The 18,739-nt window shown below is 40.1% G+C and overlaps 1 protein-coding gene across 1 annotated transcript in view; it reads right to left on the bottom strand.

Annotated features, from left to right (window-relative positions):
* The window catches only part of IL1RAPL2 (interleukin 1 receptor accessory protein like 2), a 337,482-nt gene that overhangs the window by 150,395 nt on the left and 168,348 nt on the right, over nt 1-18,739 (bottom strand). Inside the window, exons 3-4 of the mRNA XM_066559579.1 lie at nt 15,151-15,424; nt 943-1,129 (exon numbers count right to left, since the gene is read on the bottom strand). Of these exons, the coding sequence (XP_066415676.1) occupies nt 943-1,129; nt 15,151-15,424 (461 nt within the window). The remainder of the gene's footprint in view (nt 1-942; nt 1,130-15,150; nt 15,425-18,739) is intronic.

Genomic DNA, 18,739 nt, shown 5'->3' with positions numbered 1-18,739 from the left:
CCTGAACTAAGATTATCCTAAACTCCTACAATCCAAACCCGATTTTCCACAGATTCCACTGAACTGCTCCTGTTGCCCAGCTATTTCTGGTTCCTTTTGACTCTCAGCTCTTTATTCTTCTCTACTGTTTCTAGCATCATTATTTGAGGGTATTAGCCCTCAAGTAATACATAAGGGCTCTTCAAATATCAGACTTTGACCCCAGTCAAGACAACAGGCAAAATTCACCAGACCTTGCTGTGGTCTCATTACCTGATGTTTGCCAGCCAACCCATACTTTACTCATTCTCCTGCTTTCTCAGGGAGCTACAGAAACTCATCACCAATACATTTGCTGATGAAAGTGGTGTATGATACTTGACAGTCCTTGGAGAAGGTGCAGGCAGATGAGTTACCTGGAAAGTAGTAAAAGTATCTAACTGACCTCAGTTAAAATGAACTGACTTCAGGACAATTACTCAATGAACCTCAGCAGACTTCTGTGCAGACTCCAGGAGACACTGGTAAAAATTTACAAGTCTTGGTGAAATTAGCTGACAGACTCCATAAAAATTAATTGGCAGCAAAAATGGAGCTGGTGGTGCTGATATGCCTTTGGCTCCATTGCAGGTGCCTCCCTTTGTTTCTACTCCAGCGTCGTGCAGGGAGACACCACACCCAGGTACAAACTGGTATAGAGGCACTGTGGTTTGGGAATGTGGTACTGCTGATAGAGAAGTCCTGTGAGCACTCTCACAGAAACATCCTCACTGATACTGATTTCTGTTGGACAATGACTATGCTGGGTAGTTTTACCTGCAAAACTGTCATACTGGGAAAACACTCTCCAGACCAGTCACAAACCACTGATGCCTCAGAGAAAGTCAGCTCTAAGCCTCAGACTAAAAACAGTGAAACTTTTGAAGAGTTTTAGCCCAACAGCAATAAGACAGCAATATTTACCTTGTACCACACCACATCTGGCTCTTGATTGGCTGTTTTGTAATCCTCAATATCAGGACAGGAGATTGTCTTTCTCTTAGTGACTTCTGATTTTTCCAGGTATCTGATCTTGCTGTTGTAGCAAAGCCCAGATTCATTCTCAGCTACCGTCAAGGACATGGACACCTTCATGCAATACGTTGAGTTTCTGCGGGGACAGAAATATGGTTTTGTTTATCTTGCCTTCTTTTCACCATGTTTGTTTTGGCACAGAAAGTTTCTTTGTCAAGCCCTCATTTTCACAAACACTTGAGTGACACATTCAAATAGTGACAGCCATGCTGTGCATTTCCAGCACAGAAGAACTACTAGGAAACATAAAGGCTCCCTTCTGACTGTGAAGACTATGAAGAACCTTGAAGAAATATTGTTGACAAGTGAGCCAACCCAGCACAGCAGGTCTTTCAAGCTTGCAAGACTATGAACACAAGAACCTGTTGGCACCTCAAATGTTGGTCAGGAGACACAGTTCCATTTCCTCTGTATTCCACACTTATCCTCACCCTTGCTCTCTCCCACCTTCAGGAGATTTCACTCCAGTGTGCAGTGCTATACATTTGAGAAGAAGGATTATGTGCTAGATGTTAAATCACATCACACAGGAAGGATTTCTCCCTGAGAAGGAACCCCTGTACAAAATTCTACAGCACATGATACTGTGGTGGGTTGACCTGGACCAGCTGCCAGCCTCCCATCAGCTGCACCCTTCACTCCCCTCAACAGGATGGGGAGGAAAAAATAAAATGATAAAGCTAATGAGTCAAGAAGAAGACAAGGAGACCACTCACCCATTACTGTCACAGACAAAACAGACTTCACTTGGAAAATAAATGTTTTTATATATCTTGAAATATTTTTCTGACACTAAAGATGCTGACTCCTCACTCCCACCAACTAAACCCAGGACAGTGTTTTTTATTAAAAAAAAGTCCAAAATGCTCCATAACAAATCTTCTCTTACATTTCCTTCTGTCAAGGGAGCCTGTAGATGGGAAGAAAATAAAAAGGTCCACAGGGACACTTCACCAGAGCTCAAAGCTTCATGCTAAACAAGTTCTGGCAAAACACTACAAATGGGATCTTGTCAAAGGCGTGGCATAAGCAGACATTGGCAGACAGAGCCATTTGCAAGGCAAATCAAGAGGCAATCTTCAGAAACATCCCATTTTCAGCATCATTAGTGTTATGCATTCAGCAAAACCACAGACTTTATCCTTCCTTCTCACTTCCCCTCAAAATGCCACCTGTACATCTGTGTAATAAAATTGGTGGATATTTTGTCCATTCCCTTGCCTCTGAGTGAAAAGGCTCACTTTGCACACTGATGTGATGTGTTTTAGGTGAGAGTCTATAATAAAGTTCTCATTCTCACAAACAGCACAAAACATATTATTTTACCTGAAAGAAAATTTCTCTGGACTGAAAACAATCCATCATTTGGGGTGGGCTTATATAATTTAGGGAAAATAAGTCAACTTTCTCTCAAATCACCTTTTGAAAAGGGTTCCCCTTCTTGTAGGAAGAAAACAAAACATATTTGAGAGTTTTTGCAGCACTGAAAATCCAAAAAATATGGATATAACCACTCAGTGTAATCATTATGATTAATGATTATTTAGCTTTCCTGAATGACTATAAGTATTACAGAGTGCAAGTAAGGTCATGTACTCAGTAATAATGATCCAGGCTAATAAAAAATAATGCCTTTGAATAGTTGTCCATTACTTGGTGTTATTTAATAGTGCTGTATTTTCTCCTAACAATCTTGCATTATTTAGATTGCATTTTGAACAGCGCTGGAGGCTACTTCTCTTTAAAATGCTTCCTGGAACCACAACCTAAAAATGCAGTATGCTTTTCATTAGTTGCAATTAGAATTGAGTAGAATTGAGGAAACTAAGTGCCTAGGGAGTACTATCACTTTTGTTCACACTCCATGACCAAGACAATAAATCTATTCAGGCTCATGATGAAGAAAGCCTTCACTAAGCCAAAAGCAATAGACTTGAAAGCTTCATGGATGGTTCTTCACCAGCCACTCACATTACTGCTACTGTTGGTAATCCAGAAAAGGGCAATTTCTGCAGGAATGTCAGTGACTGAAGCAGGAGTTTTCCTTTAATCTAGTCAGCTCTGGAAAACAGTGATATTTCAAGGCATGTGCAAAAGGAATCAGTAGTTTGATCAGCCTTGCTGTTTTTCTCAGTTTTGAAGGAGAAATCTGGAGCTGAAGTCTGCTAAGTCGTGAGCCATTCCTTGCTGTGCTGAGCAAGCTGTTCCCCAAGGCTGGGCCATTAGATTTCATCTCTCAGTTCTCTGAGCAGCTGATGCATCTGTGCTGATTTTTTCTTGGTGTCTTCCCTGCCTTATGGGCTCTGGAGGCATAAAGGGGCTCTCTAAAATTGACAGCTTGAGGGAGAATCCAAGAGGGGGATCACAAAGAGGACTGGTACAACTTTGTTTCTACCACCTGGCAAGCAGACAGGAACAGGGTGGGTCTGGCCACACAGGGCACTAATGGGAGCCCACCTAAAAAGTTCTTTCAGGAAGGCCATAGAGCTGCTGTGTTAGGAAGGCATCCAGTTCTTTCTTCCCAATTGTTTTCAGGACCCCTGTGTCCACAAGTGCTCTCCTTCATGACCTGCATTTAAATTGTTTAAGGTAAGAGTCTTTTTCCTTTTTTTTTTTTTTGGTAGAGGTATGTAGATAAACTAGCACAAACCCCACATTTTTGATTTTCTTCTTTCAGAAGCTAAACAGATGGCCTATGAATTATTAAAGGATGGATCCACTTTTGTTTTCAGTACATGGTCATGGAGCTTGGTGGGGGAGGTCAGTGCTCCCAGCAGTCCAAGGCTGGCAGGAAAGGTTATATGGCTATTTTTAATGAGGAAAGGCAGATACAAGAAGAACAAAAGATAACAACAGCAAAGCTACAGGTAACTTGGGCTTTGCTGTCAGAAACAGTAGCCAAGAGGAATGAAAAGCAAGCAGCTTCCAGGTGGGTGAGGAAGATGCTGGAGGGCTTTCAGTGGCAATCTCAGTATTGTGAGTTCAGGTAAGAAGAGTTGTATCTAAGTAGCAAATGTTGGAATCCACAAGAAAATGTCAGGTGACATTTTCCATATACATGTAAAGGAAATACAAACCCATGGGTCTGGAAGTGGGGTCTTTCGACAATTTGTCTTTTCTGAAACATTTCCAAACCATTCATTTTCCATAGGAGTTGATTTCTAGTGGGTTCTAATTCTATAAGAAGTAGTAGTGGTCATATGGGGAACAGGAAGAGGGAAGAAAAGAAAGAACCACTCCACAGTGCAAAGAAGAAAAATTGTCTTGAATTTTCACACTGAAACTAAGATCTGTAATTCTCTATTCCAAGGGAATAGTTACACACTGGACCTACTCTCTCGACTGGAAATAGGAAGAAGAGCTTAGCTTTGCCAGAGTTCACAAAGCAGTTTCCTTTGTTCTGGTGGCAAGGCATCTGTAATCCCCAGGCCACCGAGAGCTGGCTCTGAACCACAAACTGAAGCCAGCTTCGAACCAAATAGAAAAGCAGAGGGAGAACCAAGGGAGTTTAACAGGTCTAAAAACAAAAGCAAGCAAGACTGTGTTTGGCTTGACTTCGAAGCAAGGACAAAAGGGAAAAAGGGAGGATATAAAGAAATGGATAAGGATATCTGAAATTGGAGTTTCAGTCTCTAAATTATGTTTCATCTCGTTTTGGATTCAAGACAATAAATCAGCCCCAAGGCTGAATTCAAATTAAAGTAAATATTCACAACTTTTGAAACCCCCCCCTTTTTTTTGTGTTTCTGCTGAGTGAGGGTGCTCTTTGTTAAAAGAGTAAAGTAGAAAATTTTTTTCTCTAATATGCTCAGAATCACCCCCAGCCACCCCTATTTATTTTCTTATAAAGAGGAAAGGCGGCAGAAATAGAGTTGAATATTTTATATCTACTAGATTTAAAAAACTCACCTAATTTTGAACTGCGTATTTATACATGAGGATTCACACTAGGTTTTTTCCCCTTACAGATTCGTTTTTCATTGTACTGGCTTTTTTATTACATTGTAAGACTTCAGTGATAGATCCAAAAGCTGGGAAGTGTATTTATCAAAGCAGCGCTCAGGGAACAGCACACCTCAGGCTTAGATCTCTCACCATGTCCCTGAACACTCTGGCTGTTTTAATGACATTTTTATTGACTCACTGACTGCAGGACTGAATAGATCAACCTCTACATTCATCTTAGCTCATTTTGAGTTAGAGCAACAACAGCAATGTCTTGGTTTGAAGGACAGGTGTCTGCCAAAGAAGGCAAGAACCTCCCTTGGAATAGAAACTGTGACCCACTTCCCTCCAAATTACTATAACTTTGAAATTACAGGGCTTTCAGGCGAAGATACGGGATAACATGTCAATTTAAAACACTGCAAACAGCAGAGCACAAACCCAGCCCAGCCTCCCCTCGATGCAGTTCTGGGCACGGCCAGCAGGGGCGCTGCTGGCTCCTGGCCGGGCAGGGGGCAATGGTTCCCCCCCGCCTGCAGGGGGCGCTGTGGCCGAGCTCAGCTGCGTCTCCCTCATGCGCTAATGGCGGGCGGGCCGATGGCAACATGGCTGCAGCTGGAACCTCAGAGTGGAGCTGGGGCGGCAGAGACGGGCACACCCTGGGGCAGGGCAGCAAACAAACTGTAGCAGAAAATCCTCAGCTGTAGCCACGGGGTATCCTGCTGGGCAAGGGTTGCTGAGTTTAAAGTGTAGCAAAAAAGCCCAAGGAGGCAGTGGAGGAAACACCAGGGCTGGGCAGCGGCAGCAGGTGCCACACGCAGCTGGGAGATGCAGCCTCCAGGAAGGGGGAGAAGGACGGGGTTCTGTGATTTGCCCCTGAAGCACCTGAGTGGATGGTGAGGGTCCATTCCAGTGTGATCAGGTTTTAGTAAGTTCCCTGTTCGGTGTCTGCTCTTACGATCAAAGGCTCACCCGCAGCAGGAGAAGCAGTACAGGGCTGGATTCCACACGGCAGAGATTTCTCCCTGCGGTAGCAGCAACTTAACCATTCCCCTCTGATCTGAGAGTGAGAGAGCGAGATGGGGCAAAGGCCAGCCCCTCACCCCCAGCCAAAATCTCATCGCATCTCTGCCCTTCCAAGAAGAAAACACCTCAGGGAAGAGAGTAACCAGCAGAACCCTTTCCCTCACCTTGACCACTTCTTTTGTCTCTTAAGTCCCAGTTGTTTTCATCTCTTAGTTAACAAATGGGACAAAATTCCCATTTTTTTCATTCCCAAAACTAAGAAGGAAAAAAAAAGAAAAATCCTAACCTCCAACAAGCAGTAACTACACTACCAACCATCTTAGTCCATCTGAAGCATGAATGCACAACCAGATCCACTATTGGCTACTCTATAAATGTGCTGGTTTATCAGCTCTTAGACTTAATCGAGCATTTTACTGTTTTCCTCTCACTTCATGAGAGTTTAATAAATTTATTCCCGTCCAAATTTTACAGTTCACACAATGGTTACCAAGGTCATGGTTTGATGATATGCTTAAAGAAAAATAAGTTGTTTATCATCATTGTTTTTTTTCAGATCACACAAATGTATCATCTTAAAAAACAACAGATGATTACTTATTCTTCCAAGGTTTCACTCAAGTGTTAACTTATTTCTCAGCGACTCCCACTCACTCCTACATATTTGGGGTCATTGTCTGGAAAAGATCAATTTTCCACACATGGTGTAAGTGAAAGCCAGAGGTTACAAATCACAGACCCCTGAATTTTTTTTTTTTTTTTAATTCTTATTAATTTGTCAAGTGAGAGGGCAATGGGCTGACAGTGCTGTAGCTGCTCCCTAAACCAAAGGCCAAGAGGTGCAGTGATTCTGTGGCTTGTGTGTGGTACCTAGCCTTGGTACTGCTCCAAACACTCCTGTCATGTTTTTGCTTTCTTGTTGCTGTTATCTAATGCCAACTCCTATGCCTGAAAGGGAGAAATCCTAATTCCTCATTACCATTCCTTTAGCATCTGACATGTTTTCAAGATCCCCCAGTAAAGAAAATGACACCATAGAAAGTATGAGCTCAGAAATTAAGTGCTAAACCAGCACAATGTTACAAATTCAGTGCTCTTATATTATCTCTACTTCCTCCAACAGAGGAAGAGGTGGTGAATCCAGACAGAGGTACCATTTAAGGCCCCATTCCCTTCAAGCAGAAAAAGTATCTGTGTGGAACTAACCCACCACTCACCAAGAATTTTTATTCTTTCTGCACTTCTTTTCTCCTAAGATCCAGTCTCTAGAAACAAGAAACAAGACAATTTGACCTTGACGAAAACATACTGCATCTCCCAGAGGGTCATGTTTTACAGTGAAGAAAGGCTGTACCCTCTCTATTCAAAAGAAAAGAACTTCTGAGCAAAGTCACTGAAAAGTAATTTTAAAAGGCTCACATTAATGACAGCTTGAAAAATAGATATCTAGGAATGTCTCCTCAAGTCACCTGTCAGCAATCTAGTTCTCACCAGAGGCACTTAAAAGCAAGACCTGTACTTCTCACTATGAGTTTAGCCATCTTTAGAGAACTTTTGTTCTTCTAGATCCTGAGACAAAAATAAAAGATGTTCGGATATGGCAGCTGGGTAGAGCATCTCACAGCTGGGTCTCTCTCACCAAAGCTTAGCTTCAATTTTAAATTTAATTTGGACATCTTCTTAAGAGGGAAATGTGACATAAAAATGTCAGGATGTGCCTACTACAGTCAGCAATACAGCCAGTAACACAAGGCCATGATTTGAAAATTCATGGCTAATCTCTAAGTATTATGTTTCTTAAGTGTCTTAAGAAAGAAGAAGAATAAATGACAACCATCTGATTCATACATGGTTAGGGTCAGGAGGAGCTATTTCTTTTCTGGGTGCCTTCACACACGCATGCCCTGGTCACCTCTGCATTGTGACAGATGCAAATGAAAAGCCAATCACCAGTCAGTCATTCCAACAGGGACTACCCAGAATATATGAAAATACAATACAAAACACAGAAGAAATGCAGAAGCCAAAAGAACACCAAGTTATTGCAGCATATCACACCTCAGTTCATGAACTAGGTGGTCTCTGTCAGCTTTAGACACCCTGTTCCAGCAAAAGAAATCCTGTAATTGGCTGGGTTTGCTCTGGGGGAAAATTCCTTCTTTGTCCTTAAGAATTACAAGGCAGCAAATTGCTTTAAAGTTTGCTACTACAAATGACTAAGCCCTTTTCATTTATTTCCTAATACTTTTCTATTAGAACTTGGATATTAATGTTAAATCACATTGTCTTACTGAAAAACCCCATTACAAACGACATAAATCTGAGGCACAGGAACAACTGCTCCCAGGACAGTATTAAGAAATTCCCTTTCAATAATTTTGCAATTGCCATACCCTGTTTCTGAGAGGACTGAATGCTTTCTCCTTTATTTCTTCCAAAACACAAACTGTGTGGATTAGCATATCTACTCCTTATGCCTTTTTTTTTTTTAATTAGGCACCTAGCACACAAAACAAAAGTTGCATTCAAGACACCCATCAGACTTGTCTGCATTGCTAAACCTCAATGATTTTATTGCCTGGAGGAATAAAACCTGTGCAGCACAGCCTTCGTTCTGCACATAAGTCCTATTTTGCAGATGCGATGTTGAAAGGCAGGTCCTGCTCTGTTTGTACATGGGCAATTGAGCAGGAAAACCAGTGGATCAGTTATTGTCTCACAGGGTATACAAGGAATGAAAGAATCATGAAATGAATGTCCTTACAATGTGAACTGTTTGAGTCCTACAGCTGAGTCCTCCTGGCTGTGCCTTCCCTTAAAGTGGTGGCCAGAAAAGAAAACGTTTTCCTCCAGTATCACTTACCATATATCATTTTAACTCCCTATGGTTCTGTCATCTTGTACTTTGGGCATGATGGATTTCCTCAGGAAACCCTCCATTTGTCTGTCCATTCAGAGGACACAGACAACATTTCCTACTTATGTGTTGTACTTACAGCTGGCTTCATGGGGATTCCAACAGGAATGATACCTGGGTGAGCACATTGTCACTGTTATTTGGAGAACAGAAAGGAAATAAAAACTCCCTGACATGTTGGAGAAGAGATGGCTGGGGAGGGCTGAAACATCTCAGCAGCAGCTCTCCTGCAGGCAAAGTCTGACTCAATGAGGAAGCAGTCTTCCATTCTGCATCTTTTCTCTGCTCTAGGCAAGGTTTGAACCCCACCAGGGAAGGCACTTCAGGAGTAACCAGTGAGCTGAAACATTACTGAGGCATTGCAGCACAGGGAGCTTTGTTATGACAACCTGTAGAGGCTACAAAGTCAGTCATTTTAAAAGAATATAAATCTGGGACTTCACTATTAGGAAAACTGAAGGATTCACAATGTTCTCATTCTTGGCCATGCCACTGCAACAGGGAAGCCACTGGATGCCCTCCAACCACATATCCAAATCCAATATCCAAAGCAACATGGATATTTCTGCTTGAAGCCCTGACTGTTCTTGCCGCTTCTCATCGACAGTAAACATTGTTTTTCAGAGCAACAGAGGATGAATAATTTCTCTTTTAAAGCTTTAGAGGAGGAGGGTGAGTGAGCAGAAATACACATGTCACCAGGGAAGAGAAACAAATCTTTATTTTTCTGCAAAGAATAGATAGAACGGACTTCTCTCAATAAAGACAATGTCATCAAAATGATTTGTAGGAGCACCATCACTTTTTACACAATTTTAGATACAAATGTAGAAGCATTCTGATTCCACTTTCCCCTGCATTTTGATAATGTCAAAACATTATATCTCAGCGATAGAACCTCAAAAAAATTTATTTTATCATGAATCATACTGACTTTATAATGTATCTGCTGTAGCACTGAATTCAAGTATTGAATACTATATCTCGCAGGAATTTTGTTTATACAGAATCAGTCAATTTTATTGTGGGAAATGTCACCCACTTTTAATGTGCGACATTTAATGTTAGTGCCATCCAGAGGTGGAAAGCCTGTGCCATGGTGAATCCACTTGCTCCAAATGTGAGATCTTGCTGCTTCTACGGACATGGCTGGGACTGTACAGGAAAGCTGATCATATACCAACGTGCAAAGCTGAGAGGTAACTATGAGATATGTAATCCATCAGCTACTTAGATGTGCTCCTCCTGGATATTCAATAATTAAAGACACTAACCTACAAGAAAGTATCATATTGAAATCTTTCCAGAGTAAGTCTATGAGGGGAAAAAAGCACTTGCCAGTAACAACTATGGAAGACAATGTTCTATGGCTAAACTGGAATTACAACACTGCATCCAACAGGGTTTGAGATACAAAATCACCTTTGTCATGAACAGTTGAATGCTGAGGAAAGTCAAACATTCTGTATTGCCATCAACAAAATTAAGAACTGCATTAAAACACATATTGTAAGAACCACAAGAGATGGCTGCAGAGAAAGCAACCTTACACATGTTTACCTTATGACTTAGTTCAACATTTCTGTTTGGATCCAAAACCACACTTTTTCCATGCTGCTCAGAAGCAAGACTTTCAGCACTAAGAGAAGGTGTGCAGCTTTTCCTGGGCTGATTGGTGCATTCTGCACTCCAGACAGGCACTTATAACAAGCCCCTAAGCCCTGCCTAACATTCTCTGAAGTGGGAGCACACAGGCTGAGCTGCAGATTTTACTGGCAGGCTGTCTAAATCTGATTTTGATTTGCTGGTCATGCGCTCCACAGATATTCAGAAGCCAGAAGGCTTAAAATCTACTACTGCTCTGTTTTATTACTGCTCAGAAAGTGGTATCTCAATAGCTCACCAATGGCTCAGCAAAGGCTCAATTCCTCTGTGCATGTCCATAGCAATGCTGCTCTCCATTAAGAACTGTGCATGCAGGGATACAGCAAGGGAAAAAGGACACAGATTTTCTGACTTGATTTGTCAGCAGCTCTCTGGCATCAAATACTGGTATTAGAGATCTGCAAGCTTATTCCCCCATAGGCATTCAAGACCCTCACTCCCTTGTTATTCTGCATCCTGTACAAAAATCAAGGCCTAGCTTCATTAGTCAGTTTGATGACCACAAATTTTCACCTCCTGCTCCTCTGCACCCTCTTGAGGCTCAGATTTTTCTACCCTTCTGATTCTCATTATGGGAATCAAGTTTATTTCACGAACAGTTAATTAACAGCAAATACCTACTTATGGTTTTTACCCTTACTGGTTTTATTCTTTAAATCCTGACTACAGTACTACAGTTTGGTTTGGAGCAGAGCCTCGTTAGAAGAAGGTTTCCATGAGCAGTCCCTAGATGATGGCAAATTTAGGCCAAATTTTGCTCAGATTTCCTCCTCAGCTCATCTTTTCTTTCACCAGGTGAAGATGATCTAAGTTGGCCCAGTTCTTGTTCTGTCTTTAAAAACCGGGCTTTTAACACAGAAAAACAGATGTATCTGTTCAGAGAGCAAAAGCAGACCATGATCTGGCAAAAGACTGTCCTAAATACTCAGAACTTTAGGGCCACCCTATGCATTTAGGTTGAGTGTAATTTCCATGTTTTAGGTTGATGCTTCATGATTTTGAAGCTTTGACTTCTTCAGTGAAGAAGCTGCAATCCAGAGTGCTGATGTGAGAATCCCAGAACATCAAACCTCCATAACAGAAATGCCAACAGCTTTATCTGAAAGTAGCATTGGGGGGTGCTGGAAGATTAATGGCATATCCAGGATATATACTGGGAGGAGACCTCCAGAACACAGCATTTCCACACTGGCCAGTAAAGTCATGATACAAATGTCCCAGTATTTACCTGGGAACTGCAATGAAATACACAGCTATCCATTTCTTAGTATGCCTTTTGGATGTAGCAGCAATATCCCTGATTTGACAGAGAAAAAGCATCCAAGAACAAAGATCCATGGAATTCACATGGTTTAACTAACACAGCTGGATTCTGCACTCTTAAAAGTCCTTGTAGAATCAGGACCTTTTCATATGCTTAACACTGGAGAAAAATATCACACTTCAGTTTGCATCTGAGTGAGTTTAATGCCAAAATGCATTGTGAGAAGAGAGAAGTTGGTTTTAATGCAACAATAGGTTCCTCCTATTATACACACACCCCCACACCTGTCTATGGAATAATGTTTAATTGGTTAATAAGGGAGAGGCAACATTTAAATTATGATATCAAATCTCTTCAATCCAGAGAAGCAACCTCATTTATAAAGACTGATCTAATACTCCTTAATTTTATGCAGTGTTACAGGTTTTTTACAAAACAGTCATTATGATTATTGAAATGACAGTTCTGTATAAAAAAGAATTCACTGACACATTTAATTTTTACCCATCTTCAAATCACTGTCATAGCAGCCTATCCTTCACCTTCTCATACCCACCCTTTTCAAGCAGGTTCTGAAAAATTCCTTCACACTGCTTCACTGATAGTCATGCCTCGATCCTATGAGCACATGTGAGAAACCAGAAAATGCAGCTTCCTGAAAAATATTTCTGCCCTTTTTTTTTTTTTTAAGAATCAAGAAGAAACATTTCAACGAATAAGAAATTCAGTGAAAAGTTCAGTTGACATTTTCCCCATACAGTTTTTCATCTGTCATCTTGTGTTGACTGGGAAAAAAGTAACAATTTGGGGGAGAGTAAATTAAAGCTCTCACTATTGCCTTCCCAGGTCAAGACTGAGTCCATCATTTCAACCCATGAACTTCTGGGACCAGGATCCCTCATCCCACTTGGCCCTAGCACCATATCTAAGCATCTCACCCGCTTGCACCCTTTTGCAAAGACAAGCACAAATAACAGAACACTTTCAAGGTTGGAAGTGGTGACTTGAAGTGGTGGAACTGGCCACTGGGACATGCAAGTGTGGGATTTCATGCTTCGGACAGGACAGGGAGATGTACCAGAAACTTCACATGTCCCTGATGAGTGGCTAGAAAGACATCAATTTAGAATTGAATTGCTTCATTTTCTCTTAAAGAACCTGAATGAAAAATTCTCTGTTGAGAAAAAGTTTTGAATTTATCTTGAATCAAAAGCAGCTACCAAACCAAAAAGCTCAGCTATGCATGTAATCCTAAAACCGGTGTTGCACACTGATGGAGACAGTCACCTCTTCATTTCCACTGCATCAAGTTCTATCTACCAGTCTCTGCTAATTCAGTCTACAAAAGATGGCATTTGTAACAGAGCTTGTCAATGCTTCTAGAAAATAAAATGATATTCTAAAATTACTGCTTTATTTTTGTGACCTCTTAACCCTCATAAAGCAGGTGAATCTGGTTAATGACTAAAACACAAACATCTGCTTATCCCCTCAAAAAAAAAATGGATTAATAAAGCTGAAATTACACAGTTAATGGTGTGGATAGTCTCCCACAGAAATGTGATCACATTTCAGAACATTACATCTAGCTCAATTTTAATGAAATTAAAATCAATTACTATTGCTACATCCTCTGCTATTTTAAGCCTCCTATGGTTTCATAAACAATAACAGCAAGGATACATTGCCACACTTTTGGAAGAAAAAAATAATTCAGTAAAGGAAGAAATAGAGTCTTTTATGTAACCAATACACATATTATTCTGCACTCTGACATAAATCTGAAAAAGGCAAAAATATCTGTAATTATGTAAAAAAGTTCTAGTCAAAGCAAGGAAACTGCATAACTGACAAGGAAGATCTTGTTGCTGTGTAATGCCTTCCAATAAGCATGTCATATAGTTTTTAGCTGAAAATTAGAAGAAGCCATGAATTATTCAAGAACTTGCCCATTTGTTACCAAAACTACTTTGTCATGTAAATGAGCAGAGTTTTGAAATTTCCCAGAAAAAAAGTATGCCCCAGAATTTGATCCAAGATCAATTCTTTATTTTTCACAAAGGATTTGCATGAGAATGTTTCAGAGTATTAAACTAGTAACTTGATTATCACAACAATCACTCCTTATGAAAAAAGCACAGCTCCCTTGAAACATATAAATCACCATCTTCCTGTAGCATTTCAAAATCAGGGCCTTCACATCACACCCCACCTCTGACAGAGGAGCTGATAAAACTCCAACTCCAAAGGCTGCAACTCAATCCAACTGCTGCATTAGGCAGACATATCCAATATCTAAACTGCACATTGGTGCCCAGTAAAAACCACCACAATCCAGAGCACAGTCTTTGATTTAAGCAGCATTCCTCAGGATCACAATGGTCTGAGGCAGCAAGACTCAGCAGAGATGGACAGAGAGCAAATTCTGGGCTCTGAACAGTGCTGTTATTTGCTGCAACACTTGTTATTTAATTAATGAAATGTGTCTAATTTCAGTATGGAATAGCAGACAAGGATGAAGCAAACTTATCTGAAACTGAATAGTTTAAAACCAAATCATACAAAGAATCTGTAAACTCCTTTTCATTCAAAACTGGATCATGTAAGGAATATTTATTCATTCATTCTTTAAAAGTCCTCCCTTTTTTTTATCTTCTCATTTTAGGCATAGTGATGACATCAACATATACACGATGGAAATCACGAGCTCTAGCACGTGTTTACTTTGAGGCTCATCCAACAGTTCCAAGACACTTCTGAGAAATGCATTTTGGTGTCTTACCAAATGAGGTCTGCTTAAATTTGTGATAAATCATAATTGTATATTAAAATAAACATTTCTTCAAAACCAGACAGAACTGTAACTCCCCATGGCCTGATCCCATCAGAATAATTCAAACCATAATTCTGTAATAACTCAGAGGATTTGAAACAGAACACTACTTAAAAAAATACTTCCTGATTTAAGAAGTATCAGGTTCTGAAGGTTTACAGAAAATTGAGAATTTGCATATGTTGTACTTAAAAAAAAGAGGCAATTAAGTGAAAGCACATTAATTATAGCTACTTGACTAGGTAACTATAATTACTTGGGAAACTAATTTTGAGACAAGGCATTATGTGACATATATAATTATGAGAATAAAAAATTAATATGCATTAACTGGATGTATATCTAAATTCTAATGGCTAAAATTAATTTTTAACCAATATCTAATACTCCATACATTATTAACCAATAATCCCCACATTCTTATTTAGACTTTAACACAATACTCACCTCAGAACACATGTGTAGAAACCACTGTCTTGCAGCTCAACCGAGTGAAACCATATGGAATCTTCATCCTTGCTCATTCTAACTTCAGAAAATATAATGGGTTCTTCTAAATCTCCTTTGTTTTTGTACCACATAAGCCTAAGACCTGTGCTTTGGGCCATGCTATAATTAGTTCTGATATAGCTGTAGAAAAGGGCACATTTCACTCGGACTGGTTCACCTGCCAAAGCCATGTATGTCTTGAGATCCACTGACCAGTCAATGCAACCATCAACTGAAAGCAAAACAATAATAAAGAAATATTAGACACAGATACATTTTCCAATATAGTGAAAGGCAGCTTGGGAAATGCAATACACTACATTAAAAGAAATGGCTTTTGGCATGTGCTGAATTGTTTCAGGGTAATATGAAAAACCTAAAGCAGTTATTGGCAACTAAGGGGTTTCATACACCTTTTTTAATTACATGTAATTTTGAATGTGCAGACGTAAATAAAGCACACTGAGCTTGCCCAATTCCACTTCTTTAGAATATCATTACTTTCATCCCCAAAACACTAATTCTTTATTAAATAAACCAAATGTTTTGCAGCTTAACTACTTGCTTCTGTAAACCAGTTTTGAATTCTCCAATTCCTTGTGGAAAGAAAATGTACATTGGCATCTGATGCCAATCTTATCCCTTAAAACTTTTCCATCCACCTCTGTTAGTTGTGTTATGCAAAAAATTCCCCAGATAACAGATGTGACATTTATAATTTTTTTCATGGCAGTTCTACATAGTTGGTGTTTTTACCTACAGCCTACTCAAACTGTAGAGGTCTGTACTATACACAACAGGATACAATTACAACATGCTGCCTATGCAATCAAACTTAATACAGGAGTCATTCAAATAAAAAAGGACCACTTTTGATGTTCTGTTCAGCAAAAACTTTTGAAACAGTTTTCTTAATACTTCACTTTAAAATTAACATACATCAGACAGTTTAATAAAAGATCAGTCTCCCTACAATTTTTTCTCCCATTGCTATTATCTTAGTACAATACAGCCCTAGCACATGCACACATATAAACATATCACATATCAGAGACCTTTTAATTTAATCTTTTTAATTGCTAGAAAAACTATCAGTGTGAAAATCAGCCAAGAATAAAACCAAAGAAAAATATTTCAAAGGCAGATCATCCAAAGGCAAACACAATACCTAAAATTAATAGAATTCATTAAATATGTAGGGTTTAGAATTTATTGATCATATTAAGCAACAAGTAAATGGAACATTTTTAACCTTACTGCAGCACTTCAAATTCAACCAGGTAACTCTCAAGTTGCCTCTTCTGCATTTACAGTATCAATTCTCAAACTATAATTGTTGGATATCCTCATACACTCTTCATTTCATACACATTGTCAATTGCATTCTGTCATCAAGTGATTTTTTATCTTACTTCCTAAACAAAGGTAATCAGCAAAAATTTCTGTGCATGGAATATCAGGTCTGATCCTACTTTTAGTAACTTTTACAGCCTCTAAATTATGTTTACCAAGTTTTCATGTTTCTCTTTAATCATTCAAAAGTAACTGTGACAAACGCAAGGTTTTAATTTTCCCATCACAGTAAATCAGTTTTAAGTGTACTGTGATCACATGAGCCACGTGTTAAACTTGTTGACATTGATCACTTTAATGCTTTTCTGGTATATAAACTTCCACGTAACATCTTGCTGCAACACAAACTTGTAAAAAGAAAAACTAACATAAGCTCAGGAGGGAAGGAAAGGCCATTACTCAAAACATTACTCGTGACAGTTTTGACAGGTGAAGGGATATCATGGAGCACCTTTACCCCCAGGGTGTTTCCTGGTCCTGCCCCTCACCCCACAGGCAGGCGCAAAAGCAGCAGCTCTTTGTGCCAGCCGAGTTCTTTCTTCATCAAAAAAGCCCCCAAATCAACCCTTCACCTGAACTTATGTACACACTGTTCCAGTTAACTTCAATTTTGATCTTCATTCTCATTTTGCTGACAACATCCTACTGATTTAAATTAAAATTCATTGCTTTTAATGGCTGCTGTTAATGACATCAACTGAAAGGCCAGCAGCAATTTATGGATGTTCCTCTTCCTTGCTGCTTCCACTGCGTCCTTCCTCTAACAGTGCCACACACAATAGGACAAGTCTGGATAATCATTATTTGAAAATCCTGTACTGAAGCATTTGTTCTCAGTGCATCTCCTCCAGGTTTGTACCATCCTTCACCATGACCAAAGCTGCACATTGTAACTTGAACATGCCCTTGCCAGGACCCTAAGAAACATTGCACTGACCTCTCTTTGTGCTGCTGCTGCTGCACAGACATGGGCAACCTGCAGCAGAGCTGGAGAAAGAGCCAGGTTCTCCCAGTCCGAAAACCCCATCCAATCCACTTTTATATTAAATCCCTGGTTCTGACAACATGAATTATTTTATATAGGTGACAGGACTTTTACATGAGTGGGTATCATTGTACTCCCCACAGAGCTTCCTCTGAAATCCTCTGTGCTTTTTTTAAGTCCTGCTCTTTAGGCTGCTGTGATTTACAATTGAGGAACAGTGCAGAGCTCACAGCTGCCTTCTCTCAGCAAGGGATGTGCTGAGCTCTCCAGATGGCTCATCCCTTGTTCTCCAGGACACATAGGTGTTCTCAAAAGTACCTCTCTCTTGTGATTTAGCAAAGTCACAGAAGTCTACATAGGGCCATAAGTTGAAATGAATGTCCAGAATGGAATTTAGATCCAAACTAATCCAGCTGATCTAATTAATTCAGCCAATCTAAATAATTCTGCCACTCTTGTGTCAATCAAATCCTGTCACATCATCTAATGCTTTCAAATCTGTGCTGGTTCAAACAAAGTTAAACCACACCAAAGAATAACTAACAATAAGACACACATGGAAAGGCTGTGGATCAAAGACAACAGTGCCAGGTTTTAATTTATTTCGCAGAGTCACAATTAGTAAGAGTTCTGTAGTTAGGAGCAGACCCAATATGGAAATCCAAATTTGGAAGCTGAAAATACCCTGCTTCCAATGAAATTTCTCCCACATCCACACCAAAAAACTTGTTACAGCACAGCACAAATGAACACTAAGTAAACCTCCATTCAATCTGCCTCGTCCTCCACTTTCATTTGAAAATTTCTTTTCCCTTCTCATGTGCACTTCTCTACTACTCTAATTTCAGAATTTGAGCTGCAGAAGTATAAGAAGCACAGTGGAATAGATAAAAGGCACTTGAACAGTAATTTACCAGGTCACCAGAGTGGCTAAAAACCCTGCCCAAATGCCCCCAGGGGACAACACAATGGTGGGGCCAGTGCTCTGTTGGCCATTGCCAGCGCTCCAGTGGAGGCACCGTACACAGCGACCTGAGCCCAGCATAGCACCTGCATCCCAAGGAACAAAAGAAAGGAGAGGAAATTCACACTAGAGACTTTTTTCCCTATTAACAGTATGTGAAAGAACGAATTTGAGCAGCCCACAGGAAGCTGACCCCACCAGGGAGTGGGGTGGAGGGGGAAGGTGCAGGCAGGCTGCTGCCCATG

Source organism: Molothrus aeneus, chromosome 14 (assembly GCF_037042795.1).
Source record: "Molothrus aeneus isolate 106 chromosome 14, BPBGC_Maene_1.0, whole genome shotgun sequence".
Taxonomy (NCBI): Eukaryota; Metazoa; Chordata; class Aves; order Passeriformes; family Icteridae; genus Molothrus; species Molothrus aeneus.
The sequence above is the reverse complement of the archived record's forward strand: the minus strand, read 5'-3'. Positions and strand labels throughout refer to the sequence as shown.